Consider the following 15,848-nt stretch of genomic DNA (forward strand, 5'->3'; position numbering starts at 1 on the left):
TAGATGCCAAAGCTGCCCTTGAAGCACAATGAGAGGGTAAGAATGCTTAATGCGGTATTTTTCTTGATGTGGATGATGTCCTAGCATGTGTTTCTTAGACCATTACTAATAGGCCTGAAGAAGGGTCTCGACACAAAATGTTTACTGTTTGTTCATTTCCATAGATGTTGCCGGACCTGCTAAGTTCCTTCAGCATTTTATATGTATTATTAATAACCAATTGAATATGTTTTTTTACATTACGCTTCAACCAAGGCACATTTTTTTAAATGAATCTTCCTCCTTAATAACTATATTATATTGCTACAGTCATTGGTAACTCTGAAAATTTAATGTAGCCACAATAAAATAATGACTGAAAAGTGCTGTGTGGATAGTAAGACTCTGCTTAATTCAAGTGTGCACTAACCTTGTGAGCAGTCTGCTTTTCAACTAAATTTGAAATGGTTAGTTGGAACCTATAATCAGATCAAGGAGGTTAACTATAAAGACTGCAGATTTCGGGTATGGGAATGATGTGCAGTGGTCAGCTGGAGGCTTTAATCAGATCAGGTTGAATGGTGGAGCAGAATTGGAGTCCGGGCAGCTCATGCCTTTTTTTTGGTTTTGTTTGCAAAACATGAATATCCCAAGAATACTGTTAACATGCATGATTCTATTCTGAACAGGTCAAATGGAAAATTATGAAATTGTCCACTCCAGTCGAGTGAAATTCATTTATCCCAGTGAAGAGGAGGTTGGTGATCTGACATTTATGATAGCAGAAAATGTTCAAGATCTAAATAATCTCCGAACATCTAACATCCTCTTGTATGTTTTGGCATTTCAAGTAGAGTCTTTGGAGAATTCTTTATATTCTTGCAAGTGTTCTTTGCAGCCTAAAACGTTAATTTTGACAAGCTATGATATGCTTCTGTTCGAAGAAGATTATGTTAGTTATCCATTACCCGAATTTGCAAAAGAACCACCAAAGCGGGACAAATACCAATTAACTGATGTTAGAAGAATTCGCGACCTGGATCGAGTGCTCATGGGTTACCAGACCTATCCACAGGCCATCACTTTTGTGTTCGATGATGTACAGAATCGGGATCTCTTAAGTAATATGATGCTTGACCATTTTGAACATCCACTTAATACCTGTTCTGCAGATAGAAGAAGTTACTGCAGCATCAGCAATGAAGTCCAGTGGTGTCTCTTTGTAGCCAGTCCTGAAAGTCGTGAAAAGCTGATTGCATTGCTTGCTAGGCAGTGGGAAATTCTTTGTAGCAGAGAACTACCCGTTGAACTTACAGGCTAAAAGTTGTTGCCAAGAGTGTCCAACAAACCATAAACATTATACTGATCATGAATAATTAAATGTACAGCACTCTTGGGGAATTTGTAAATACCATGGGAGTCAGACAAGTTGTTCCTTTGATGTCTAGGGCTTTTAGAGTTTATTTTTTAACATGTAAAATAATATGTGTAACATAAACTGATGCATCCTGCTACATTGTGCAATGTAAACTCTACATAAAAGGTCACTATTGCATGTTACGCTTGAATGTTTTGAAATATAAAATATAATGTTTGTATCTAATGGACAGCTCTCTAATCTGCTGCTATGATTTGAAATAAAGTTGTTGGTCTTAAATAGTTTTTAAACAAAGAGTAACCTTAAGCTTACTGTATTTTAATATTATTACATAGTATTGCAGAATATTAAAAAAAACTGTTTAACATGTTTAGCTTGATCTGTTCCACTTAGTATTCAGTATAATATGGTAAGTTGGATCAATGCCAGCTAGTTTGCTTTTGTTGCATGTAATAAACCAATAGTAGTGCTGCTGAGATGTAGAAGGGGACTGCTGACGTGTCTGTAGCTATGGACACGAAAACTATTTTGCCATTATTGTTTTAGAAAGCCAAAGTACTGCTCTGCAATGCGAGTATCCTGCAGATGCTCTGCTATGTTTTGTAGGGCTTGATTCAATGCATTGGAACTGGAACTTGATTTGTAAAGTTAAAAATAGTTTCTGGTGGTAATTTGCCAAACAAGGTGCCTGAAATATCATTGATTGATGTCATCCTAAATGGATATAAATAATAGAACAAGATAGCAGTTGACTAGGTTGTGCTTGTATCTCCTGTCATGTAGATTATTCCAGATTAGTATATTTCAGGTCAAGAACATGAATTTTTCTCTCCCTTCTCCAATACATGTTTACTGCAGCAGCGAAAATCGTGCATATGAAAACTAGCCCAATAAAGTTGTTTTGAAAGACTAGTTTCAAATAATGGAAGTGAAGTTGAATATGCTTTATTGTGGTCACTGAGTAATGTAAATGGATGAAACTTGTCTAGCATTAGACTTTTCAACTCACTTTAAAATATTGGATAACTATTCTGTTTCAAAGATTAAAGTATTAATGTTTCTGAAGTAGTTTTAAGACAGGCATAAATTTTACAAAAGTGCTGGAAATATTCAGCAGAGAAGCATTGTTTCAAATGAATGAACTTCTATCAAAACCAGCTCAGCAAGAACTTGTGTGACACTGCTAGTTAGTTTGCTTTGTAACAGAAGGAACTTGCTTTCTGCCATATCATGATGATAAACTTCCTTGGGTATCTTTCATTCTAGGTAAAGTTGCCTGCACTCTTGAGTAGATTAGCTGGTGATTTCTCCATAAGATTGATATAGCTGTATAACTTTTTTAAAGAAGGGGGTGGGTTCAACAGCTTGAAAATGTATGGACAAAGTAAAATGGATGAAGAGCGTAGGTGAGATTACTGAAGTCTTCAGAACAAGGGGGGTAAAAGACAGGAAATTATAAGCCAGTTAGCCTGATTTCACTTGTTGAGAAGACATTGGAGTCGAGGTACTTGCACAGAACAAAATACGAGGGGTGATTGAGAAGTCCGTGGCCTAAGGTAGCAGAGATGAGTTATTAACTTCAAACTTACTGCATTATCACTCAAAAGAGTTGAGCTGCACGTGCATATAATGAGAGTGTCGTGGATCTCCAGGTGGTCCACAGCAGTGGTGATTGATACTCTCGTCACATGCACATGGAGTTCAACTCTTTGAGTGATTAGGCAGAAAGTTTGAAGTTAATAACTCATCTCCATCTACCTTAAGCCACAAAGTTATCAATCACCCCATGCTGTGGACCACTTCTGGAGGTCCAAGATGCCGACTTCTACAAAGAAGGGATCCATGTGCTCCACAACCGCTGGAGTAATTGACTCCTCCTATCTTAGGTCACAAACTTATCAATCACCCATTGCAGATTTCCTTAAGAAAAAATCTTGACTGACTAATCTGTTGGAATTTTTTGAAGTAGTAACAGGCAGCATAAATGAAGGAAAGTCAATGTAGGTTGTTTATATGGATTTTCAGAACGCCTTTTGCCAAGGTACCACACGAGACTGCTAAACAAGGTAAGACCCTGTGGTGTTACAGGAAAAATATTAGAATGTTTAGAAGATTGGTTAATGGGCAGAAGATAAAGAGTGGGAATAAAGGTGCCTTTTTTTTTGTTTGACTGCAGGTGACTAGTGGTGCTCCACAGGGGTCGTCATTGGGTCTGCAACTTTTCATGTTGTATGTTAACGGTTTGAATGATGGAATTGATGGGTTTGTGGCCAAGTTTGCAGATTGAGGCAAAGTTAAATGGAGGGGGATGTAGTGTTGAAAAATCAGGAAGTTCCACACCCAGTTGCATGCATTACAGGTTTTCATTTTCCTGGCCCTTTTTGTCACCCTTAATAATAGCGTGTACTTCTTGATCATTGTTGTTTGAATCTTTTTCTTGGAGAGCCCTGCTGGCAGCCAATGGGGTAACGTCATATTAAGTTTGCTCCTATCTTACCTATCTCTTTATTTCCTACCAGTTTTTTGAAACCTTATTATAAATCTTAATATTGCTCTAATACATCTTTGAGAAAGACGAAAGCCTCTGCAAAAGAAAAAGGTGATTCTCCAACTACTTGGAATTAATTGGAGAGTTCCTTAAAAAGCAAAGAACAGACCTCTCTGAGGAATTTCAGCATCTTAATGTCAAGTTGGACGCTATTCAACAAACTTTAACCGAACATGAAAAACGAATTAAAGAGAATAAGCTTTGTCATTACTGGAAGCAGACTTGGAAGACCATGAGTAAGCTCTGCAAAAAATTATCATTTCTAATGAAAAATTAACAAAGAAGATTACCAACCTGGAAAGCAGAAGGAATAATCTAATTATTCTGGGTCTTGAAGAATCAATTGAGGGTGCCCACCCAACAGAGTTTTTTGCAAGCTTTTTGAAGCAGCTATTCCCTGATTTATTGCTGTCCATGCCTAAGTTAGACCACGCCCATCGATCACTGGTCCGCAAATCAAAGGCAGGAGAGCATCCCAAGTCGGTCATTTTATGTTTTCATGAATTTCGTACTAAGGAGCTATTAATCTGACATACCCTTCAAGTTGGAATGATTGATTTCAACTGGAAGATGATTAGATTCATGGAAGATTATACACCAGAGGTTATGGCTGAACGTGTCAAGTATAAAGAGGTCATGTTGCTGCTTTTTAAGAAAGAGTTTAAGCCCTCCGTTTGTTTCCCCGCACATCTTAGAATTGTTTTGAAAAATGGTGAGCTGAAATGGCTGGGATCGGTTGAACACGCACAGAAGGTTTTGGAAGCAGAAGATTAATTGCATTATATCTCTTACATTAACAATGATCTTTTAAATGTTAGAATAAGGTTTCAATAAACTTATGTTTTGACTGTTTAGATATCTTGTTTTTTTAATTTTGATATTTTTTACTATTATTTTATGTGAGGTTTTTATTTATATATATATTTATATTTCTTTTGGATTTTTGATCTCAGTTTTTTCTCTGTTTTGTCTGGATAGGAACATAACAACCTTGAATATTTTGGAGATTTGCCAGCAGGATTCCTTGGGGAGGGTTGTCTTTAGTGTTAGCATGCCGGCTGTCCTTTGGCCGGTTTTTTTGGCTTTGGGAGGGGGAGGGAGGTGGGGTTTCTTTATTTATTTTCTGGAAGCTGGGTTTGGCTACCATCCAAATTTACTGTTTGAGTACCTTATTTTATGGTCTGTCTTTTGGATCTTGTCATTTATGCTCAGATCTCTTAACTCTTTTGTTAATTAGAATTTAAAATGGAGCGAAATATTAATTGTTTTAATGTGAAAGGGTTAAATCATCCTGTGAAATGGAATAAGATCTTAGCTTATATTAAAAAGTTAAGGGCCCCCATTATTTTTCTATAAGATATGCATATACATAGCTCTGATAATGCATGCCTTTTTAATCGGTGGAGGGGTCTACAATTTCATTCTTCATTCAGAGCAAAATCTCGAGGGGTCTCAATTTTTATAGATAATACAATTTCTTTTGTTCAACATTAAATTGTCACTGACCCTAATGGGGGATTTGTCATAGTGTCGGGGAAACTAGGTAATAAATTAATTGTATTTGCTGATGTGTAATGTGGATAACCCAGGACATTTTGAGTGTATCTTTTCATTCTTGCCAGATTTGAGTTCGTGTTCTTTAGTGATGGGAGGAGATTTTAATTGTTGTCTAGACCCAGTATCAGATCGTTCTTCTCCTAAATTAGCCACAATTTATGGCTAAATTAGCCATAAATAAAACAGCTTTATTTATTCAATCCTTTCTAACAAAATATGATATTGTTGATGTCTGGCATTTTCTTCACCCAGCAGAAAGGGAATATTCATTCTTCTCTCATGTCCATCATTCCTATACTAGGATTGATTGTTTTTTTTTATTGAAGTCAAATGATTGCATTAGTTTGATCCATTGAAAATAAAGGAATAGCTGTGTTTGGCCACTCTCCTGTATTTCTATCTTCAAATCTTCCTGGTTTCACTCATATGAACAGATCCTGGCATTTTCATTTCATTTTAAAATCTTTTTATTAATTATTATTGAAGATCAACAAAAAAGATACATTAAGTCAATATGTCATGAAGAATTAAATTAGCAAATAACTGATTAACAGAGCTAAGCAATATATCAATAATAATAAGAAAAAAATAAAGTGTTAAGAATATTTTTGAAAGAAAAAAGGGAAAAAAATAACCCCTACTAACTGGAGAAAAAAATCGAGGGAGAAAAAAAGAACCCCATTGGGAGCACAACCCCAGAGCTATACATCATACAAGCTTCCATAATAGAAAAACTCAAATCCATTTAATGAAAAATTGGAAGGAAACCATATTAGTGAACTCAAATCAGATGATAGTAGTGGGCAAATGAACCCCACCTTTTCTCAAAATCAAATCGAGGATCAGAAGTTTGACTTATGATTTTCTCTAAACTAAGACAGCATCACCTGAGAAAACCGTTGTATCAATGTCGGAGCAGAAGCATCTTTCCATTTCAACAAAATAGCCCTTCTGGCCAATAATGTAACAAATGCAATTACATGTTGGTCTAATGGAGAAATACCATGAATCTATTGAGGGATTATACCAAATAAAACTGTCAATTTATTAGGTTGTAAATTAATTTTTAAGACTTTAGAAATTGTAGAGAAAATAGACTTCCAAAAATGTTTCAATACAGAACATGACTGAAACATATGTGTCAATGTGGCTGTCTCAGTTTTACATCTATCACACTGACTATCAACATTAGGAAACATTTTAGACAGTCTTTCCTTTGTCAAATAGTAACGATGTACAATTTAAAATTGAATTAAAGAGTGACTGGCTCAGATTGAAGGAGAGTTAACCAACTTCAAAATCCGCAACCAATCTTCTGTTATCAAGGTCATGTTAACCTCTCTCTCCCAATCTTGCTTAATCTTAAGTGAAATGTGCTGTTGTAACAATAAATTATAAATTTTCCCAATAAACCCTTAACTGAAGGATTCATTTTTAAAATAATAACTAACAGATCAGAATCCTGTATATATGGAAAATTACTTAAATATTCTTGTAAGAAATGTCTGACCTGAAGATATTGCAGGAAATGTGAATACAAGAGTATTCAGTTACTAATTTCTCAAAAGACATCAATTGGCCATCTTGGAACAGATCCATGAAGGAATAAACTCCTTTATGCCTCCAAACAAGAAAGGTAGGATCACTTAATGAAGGTTTAAATAAATAATTCAGATAAATTAAACTAAAAAGTTTAATTTTTTTTAGATTAAATAAAATTACGAAACTGGAACCAAATTCGTAATGACTGTTTAATCACAGGGTATAAATTTAAATTAGTAATTTTGGCCATTTGTACAGGTTGAGAAGCTCCTAATAATGAGGTTAAGTAAAACTGTTCCACAGCATTCAATTCCAAATCAGCCCAAGGTGGTCGTTCATTTTTATCAGCCCAATATAACTGAAAACACATAATGTATATTAACAGCCCAATAATACATTTTTAAATTAGGCAGAGCAAGACCTCCATCTTCTTTTAATTTTTGTAAATGATATTTACCAATTCTTGGTCTTTTATTATTCCAAACAAAAGATAAATAATAGAGTCAACCTGATCAAAGAAAACTTCTTAGTTTAAAAAAAAGGAGATTTTGAAATACATATAAAAATTTTGGTAAAATCATCATTTTAACTGCATGAATTTGGCTGGCTAACGAAAGTGTAAGTGGATCCCATTTACAAAATAATTGCTTCATAAAATCCACTAAAGGAACCAAATTAGCTTTATAAAGGTCTTTATGATTTTTAGTAATAGTAATACCTAAATATTTAAATGAGTCCATAACTCTAAAAGGAATGTCATCATATATAGAAGCAGAATCATTTAGGGGAAAATAATTCTCTTTTATGAAGGTTTAGTTTATATCCCGAAAACTTTCCAAAATCATATAATAGTTTCAATAAACTAGGAATAGAATCTTCAGGATTCGAAATATAAACTAAGATTATCAGCATAAAGGGAGATCTTATGAACAGTCCCATTTATGAGAATTCCATGAATATCTTTAGCTTCACGAAGTGCAATAGCCAAAGGTTCCAGCTCTAAATTAAATAACAAAGGACTTAACGGACATCCTTGTCTCATACCCTGCGAAAGCTGAAACAAAGATCTGCAATTATTAGTAATAACAGTAGCAATAAGGCTTTTATATATCATTCTGATCCACTTATTAAAATTAATACCAAAGCTGAATTTCTCTAAAACATTAAATAAGTATTTCCACCAACTTTGTCAAATGACTTTTCAGCATCGAGAGAGGCAACGCATTGGGGAGACGTTGAAAAGGATGAATATATAACATTTAACTGTCTCTAAAGATTAGAGAAGGAATAATGGACCTTTACAAAACCTGTTTGGTCTCGAGAGATAATCTCAGCTAAAAATTCTCTAGCCAATTAGCCATTATTTTTGAAAGTATTTTAGCATCCACATTTAATAATGAAATCTGTCTATATGAAGCACAGTCAGTAGGGTCTTTACCTTTCTTAAGAATTAAAGAAATAGAAGCTTCGTAAAATGTGGGAGGTAACTCTTCTATCAAAAAAGAATGTAAGCATTTCCAATATATATGAAGAAAGCAATTTTTCAAAATTTCTATAAAACCCTACAGAATAACCATCCAGTCCAGGAGATTACATTGAAAAAAAACTTTCTGAATTTCTTTTTCAGTAATAGGAGCATCAAGAGTTTGTTGATCTTCAACAGAAATTCGAGGAAAATCGATCTTTTGTAAAAAGGCATTAATTTTAGAAGAATCAACTGGAAACAGATTTATAAAGTTCAATATAAAAGTCTTGAAAAACTTCATTAGTATCTTCATAATTGCATGTTAAACTACCATCTCCCTTACGAATTTTTAAAATGTGTCTTTTAGCTCTAGCTGCTTTTAATTGAGATGCTAATAGCTTATTATTTTTATCTTCAAGCACATAAAATTTACTTTTCAATTTTAGCAAATTTCTTTCAATAGGATAAGTTAATAAAATATATTGTGATTGAAATTTAACTCTTTGAATAAATCAATGTTAGGAGAGATTGCATAAATATTATCCAAGTCTTTAATTTTTTTGGAAATCTTATCTAGCTCTGTTTTTGTCTGTTTATTGAGCTTAGCTAAATAGGAGATTATCTGACCGTGCAAATATGCTTTAAATATATCCCATATAATCAATTTTGGCAGATCTTCTGTATTATTAAAAAGAAAAAAATCTTTTATCTGAGTCTCAATAAATTGACAAAGTCTGAACTTTGTAATAAATTTTCTGGTAAACGCCAAGGCAAATTTGCAAAAACGACATCATTCGATTCAAAAGCTAAGCTTAAAGGTGTATGATCTGAGAGAACTATAGCATAAAAACATAGAAAATAGGTGCAGGAGTAGGCCATTTGGCCCTTTGAGCCTGCACCACCAATCAGTATGATCATGGTTGATCGTCCAACTCAGAACCCTGTACCTGCTTTCTCTCCATATCCCCTGATCCCTGTAGCCACAAGTATCTAACTTCCTCTTAAATATAGCCAATGAACTGGCCTCAACTGTTTCCTGTGGCAGAGAATTTCACAGATTCGCCACTCTCTGTGTGAAGAAGTTTTTCCTCATCTTGGTCCTAAAAGGCTTCCCCTTTATCCTTAAACTGTGACCCCTCATTCTGGACTTCCTCAACATCGGAAACAATCCTCCTGCAATTAGCCTGTTCAATCCCTTTAGAATTTTATATATTTCAATAAGATCCCCCTCAATCTTCTAAATTCCAGCGAGTATAAGCCTAGTCGATGCAGTCTTTCTTCATATGAAAGTCCTGCCATCCCAGGAATCAATCTGGTGAACTTTCTTTGTCCTCCTTGTATGGCAAGAATGTCTTTCCTCAGATTAGGGGACCAAAACTGCACACAATACTCTAGGTGGGATCTCACCAAGGCCTTGTACAACTGCAGTAGAACCTCCCTGCTCCTATACTCGAATCTTTTTGCTATGAATGCCATCATATTCATATTTCTGGACTTCCGACAAAAGTCGGGGATCAAAAATCGATTCTCGAATTTTTTTTGTGAACATGTGGGGGAAAAAAGAATAATCTCTATCATTAGGATGTAAATGTCTCCCAAGTTTCAACCAGGCCAAAACCAATTAAAAAAGAATTAATAAGTGACCAACTCGGAAGCTGCTGATTGGTTGAACTCTTGTCAATCAAAGGATTTAAACAACATTTGAAGGCACCACCCATTAATAACTTATATTCATCTAAATCCAGCAATAAAGCAAATAATTTTTTTAAAAAAGGATCATCTACATTAGGTCCATATAGGTTAACCAGAACAATTGTTCTATTACATATTGTTCCTTAAACAATTAAAAGTCTACCATTAATATCTGACACAATGTCTTCTTGGATGAATAAAATATTAGATTTAATAAAAATAGATACACCCTTTGTTTTATTTTGACGAGTAACATGAAATTGAAGGTATTTCCACATTTTAAAAAATCTATTTTGATTGCATGTTTCTTGAACAAAAATTATATTGGGCTAGAATTGATTAATGATTTTATGTCTTTTTTCACTTAATAGGATGGTTCCAACCACGTACGTTCCAACTTATAACGTTTATCTGTTTAGTCAACATAAAAATTTTTTATTTAACATATAAATACACGCATACCAGTGCAGGCTAATCAAAACTGGCAGTGATAAGTATAACCATATACAAAACATACATGCTCTGGAACTCTGTAATGGGGAAAAAATACAACAAAGAAAACTAAAATTAATCCTATAGTTAATTGTATAACTGAAAACTAACCTAATCCTCCCCCCACCCTGAAAAGCCCGAAATTCAGCAAAAAAAAGCCAAAATGCGTCCCCATAGAGTAAAAAGAGAGACTCCACAAGCTGCCCATTTTATAATAGTGATTTTAAAAGCTTTCCTTAATTCCTCCTCCAGTTACCAAAAAAAACCATATGGCCCTAAAATAGAAAAGCCCTGCAGAGGGAAAAAATATTTTGCTAAATATAAAAAGCCAAACACTACAGAGCAACAAACCACCATATCAAGTCTTCTTAACTGGTTCTTCTGCCCACTTACAGGCCTTGCTTCTAATTAATATATATGCAATTTAAGTATCAATTTACTTTGATGCCTTCGGATCCAGATCCCCATATCCAGCATAAAAGTTCAGAGAAAAAGTGTTTATACTTAATCCTTAAAAACAAGCTGGGGAATGCAGAAACAATCTGCAAAAATACCAAAACAATAAAATTAAACAGAGAAAAATGCCGATGTAATCTCTAACGAAGAATAATCAGCACCATTTTCCATTTAACTTACACGCCCCATGAAAAACTCTTTTTAGAAAAAAATCTAAGTATCTATCTACTAAGCACTCCCATATATATATATATGTATAAAAGAAAAAGTCCTTATGAACTATGAAAACTATCAGTTAATGAAAAAAGGATAAAAACAAGTAATCAAACAATCTGTCCGTTGTGTTAATTTGCTCAGTAGACCAAACAGATTTTGGAAAAGTCATTCATCATTCACATCAAAAAGTTCTCATCATTAAATGGTCGATCAATCAAAGGACATCTTAAGCAAATCAGCAATCTTAAAAACTTATCTTCTTTCCAAAATACCAATTATTCAGCAGACCTAAAACCATTCAAACCTCAGCTACAACTGAAATAGAGTTAACATAGTCCAACAACACACACAAAATGCTGGTGGAACACAGCAGGCCAGGCAGCATCTATAAGCATCAATGTCGACGTTTTGGGCTGAGATGAAGTTAGTTAGCCCTGACAAAGGGTCTCGGCCCAAAACGTTGACAGTGCTTCTCCTTATAGAAGCTGCCTGGCCTGCTGTGTTCCACCAGCATTTTGTGTGTGTTGTTTGAATTTACAGCATCTGCAGATTTCCTCGTGTTAACATAGTCCAATGCCTCTTTGGAGTCCAGAAAAACACGTGGAGTCGAATCTTTGGGAAATAATTTTAATCGGGCTGGCTATTGAAGTGATGGGAACAATCCCTTATCATAGGCTATCTTCATGGTTGGAACAGATTTAGACTACAGGTCCATAACTTCCTGTGGATAATCTTCATAAAACCAAATCTCGGAACCCTTAAATTTAAAAACTTGGTGTTTCTTTGCATATTTTAGGATTTGGTCTTTGACTTTGAAACAAAGGAAGCAGACCAAAACTGACCTTGGTTTATTCAGATCCCGAGATTTCGAAGTGAAAATTCTATGTGCTCTTTCGATATTGGGAGGTTGAGGTAAAATATCCGGAAACAGAGATTGAAACAAGTTAGCAAAATTGTCCATTAAATACCCACTCTCAGATCCTTCCTTCAGTCCAACAATTCGAATATCATTCTGACGAGATCTTGCTTCCAAATCTATAATCTTATTTTGAGACTTTTCCAAGTGGGCTGAAATGGCCACTATTTGACACTTTGTCTCTTTAAGTTCAGAATTCAGGGAAATACTATTTTCCTGCACAAGTTGAAAACTCTCTCGTAACAACTTCATCTCAGAAGAGGTAGCATCAAGTTTTACTGTGTTGTCTATTTTCCTGTCGAGAACCATCAACTAAATGCTCAGCCTGCGCTGTCATATCCTCTGATTTTTTCCCCTTTCCATTGCTGGGTTCAGGAAGCTGCTTTCCACTTCCTGAATATTGTGACATAATAACAGCTATTCCCCTCTAAGATCTGACAAATAAAAGTTAAAAATTCAAAGTTTAAACTGGGGAAAAGGAAGAATTAATTGCAGCCACACAAACTGTGTGTCACTCCATTAGACAGTAGGCAGAGTCTCAGATCCTGGCATTTTAATTCAACTCTATTATCTGATAAGGACTTCCTAAAATTTCTGCAGAATCAAATTTTTTTTGAAGAAAATGTGTTGGAAGAGAACTGACTTTGTTAATCAATTAAACAATTAGACCAGAAATATGCTTTGGCACCAGACCCTGAACTATACAAAAGACGTATTGAAATTAAAACAAAATATGATCTTATAATGTATCCAATTGAAAGACAACTTTTAAAAGATAGAAGCCAATTCTATATACATGGAGAAAAAAAAAAGGTAAACTATTGGCTAATCAATTGAAGACCTTTACAGCTAAACAGCAAATTAAAGAGATTTGCAAAACCAATGGTGATATGACAACTGACCATTTTGGAATAAATGACACTTTTAGAGAATTTTATTCTAAATTGTATAGTTCTGATTCTGTTAAAGATAGTACTGCAATGAACAATTTTTTAGACCAATTAAATCGGGTGTCAAACTCATTTTAGGTCACGGGCCGGATCGGGCAAAATGCAGCTTCATGGGGGCAGGATCAGTCGGTCGCGTGCGAACGCAGCTTTCTTTGCCTCCGTTTTTTCAGCCTGTCCTCATGTGTCTCAGTCTCTGCTATAACTACAAAGTGTTTCACTTCACAAGTTCCATTTCTTATGAAGAAGACTGCTGAGCAAGCATTATTTTTATGATTGGTATTAACTTACAATCATAGGCTTCATATCGCGAGGCCATTAATAATTAAAATAATAGATCTATCTAAAATGATCTCACGGGCCAGATATAATTGTACGCCGGGCCGGATATGGCCCGTGGGCCTTGAGTTTGACACCTATGAATTAAATATTTCTGGACTTTAGGTTGTTAATCGAAGCAGTTGGATCAACCAATTTCTCAGGAGGGAATCATTGAGGCTGTATGTTCATTGCATTCTAGGAAATCTCCAGGACACGATGGATTCTATGGAGAATTTTATAAGGCTTTTTCTTCATTGTTTATACCTTATTTATGTTCTACGCTTGCTGAGTCCTTCATGGTCAGTAGGTTGCCACAGGCTTTTTATGAAGCTTCCATTTCACTTATTTTTATAATGAATAAAAATCCCATTGAATGCTCTTCAGATAGACCAATCTCTTTACTCAATATTGATGCTAAGGTCCTATCTAAAGTTTTTGCCCATAGACTCAAATATTATACCTTCTATAATATCTGATGATCAGATAGGCTTTATTAAAAATAGATATTCTCATTTTAATATATGGTGACTGTTAAATGTTATGCATTCTCCATCCAAGGAAATATTGGAATGTGTGATTTCTCTGGATGCAGAGAAGGCTTTTGATCGAGTTGAATGGAATGACCTATTTTAAAATCTTAGAAAAATTTAATTTTGGGTCCAACTTTATTCATTGTATTAAATTACTTTATTTATCTCCCTCTGCTCGGGTCCTTAATCATTTTTAGATTTCTAAACCTATTAAACTCCAACATGGAACCAGTCAAGGATGTCCATTGAGTCCTTTGCTTTTTGATTTGGTATTAGAACCTTTAGCAATTGCCTTTCGAGAGTCTAACGATATCACCAGTATCTTAATTCCTGAAGTCTCATAAAGTCTTGCTTTATGCTGATGAACTATGGCTTTTATATCTATTGTTACAACTTCTTTAACCTCAATGTTTCGTTTACTGACTAATTTTAGTCAGTTTTCAAGATATAAATTGAACTTACATAAAAGTGAATTGTTTCCTTTAAACAATTTGATACTAACCAATATTAACCTTCCTTTTAAAATTGTAAGAAAACAATTTACATATTTGGGCATAACAATCACTGAGAATTACAAACTGTATTCAAAGAAAATATTCTAACCGTAATGAATTATGTGCAAAAGACACTTTCTAATTGGTCACCTCTCTCTTTATCATTGACTGCTTGAATTAATTCTATTAAAATAAATATTTTACCTAAATTTATATACTTCTTTCAAACCTGTTTTTATTCCTAAGTTTTTTTATTGTCTAGATTTGATTCTTCCTTCCTATATATGAAAGAACAGAACACCCCGATTAAATAAAGCCCACCTTCAAAAAAGCAAAAAGAATGGTGGCCTTGCTTTACCCAATTTTAGTTTATATTATTGCGCAAATAACATACGGAATCTTACGTTCTGGTTATATTAATCGTGAGGATTGTCCAATATGGGTTTTTTTGGAAGCCAGTTCTGTTACAAAATTTTCTATTATTTCTCTTCCTTTATCCTTATATAAATTAACTGACAGTTTGGTGGTTAAACACACTTTGAGGATCTGGCTACAGTTTAGAAAACATTTTGGTCTATTGAGATTTTCTCTTTCCAGTCCTACTTTTTCTAATTTTTTTTTAAACCATCTACAACCGATATGTTTTTTAGAGAATGGGATTGATTAGGCATTAAACAATTCCAGGATCTGTTTGTTGGAGTGCATCTTCCTTCTTTTGAGCAGCTTTCAGTGAAATATAACCTATCAAATACCCACTTTTTTCAATATCTACAGATTAGAGATTTTTTAAGTTCTAAGCTACATATATTTCCTACTAGCCAGGATAAGAACATAATAAATGTAATTTTTTAATTTGAAACCTTTTGAAAGTGATTCAATATCTTATATTTGTGGTCTGTTGTCAGGATTGAGAATGGCTCCTTTAGATAAAATTAAAAAAGATGGGGAAAAGGATTTACAGACTTCATTATCTGATGAGACCTGGAAGGTTATTTTCAAAATGGTTAATTTTTCTTCATTATGTGCTCATCATTCTTTTCTACAATCTAAAGTAGTACATTGGGCTCATATGTCTAAAGACAAGCTCTCTAGTTACATTGGAAAGATGTATTCCAAACTTTTTCTGTACTTTTTAAAGTTAGTTTTAAGCCCAATCCTTTGACTGCCTTATTTGGTATTGTTGAGGAAAGAATTATAATTTTGGAGCCTTCTCATTCGTGGGTACTGGCTTTTATCTCTCTTATAGCCAGGAGGGTGGTCTTGCTTAAATGGAAGAAGGTTGCCCCCCCCCAACACATGCTCAATGGTTATGTGA

General features: G+C 34.4%; 1 protein-coding gene across 1 annotated transcript in view; it reads left to right on the plus strand.

The window, feature by feature from the left end:
* Window positions 1-2,396, plus strand: part of nisch (nischarin) — a 95,994-nt gene extending 93,598 nt beyond the window's left edge. The window contains exon 21 of the mRNA XM_059944640.1: window positions 669-2,396. Coding sequence (XP_059800623.1) covers window positions 669-1,300 — 632 coding nt within the window. The 3' untranslated portion in view covers window positions 1,301-2,396. The remainder of the gene's footprint in view (window positions 1-668) is intronic.
* The last annotated feature ends 13,452 nt before the right edge of the window (window positions 2,397-15,848 follow it).

Source organism: Hypanus sabinus, chromosome 19, assembly GCF_030144855.1.
Source record: "Hypanus sabinus isolate sHypSab1 chromosome 19, sHypSab1.hap1, whole genome shotgun sequence".
NCBI classification, from domain to species: domain Eukaryota; kingdom Metazoa; phylum Chordata; class Chondrichthyes; order Myliobatiformes; family Dasyatidae; genus Hypanus; species Hypanus sabinus.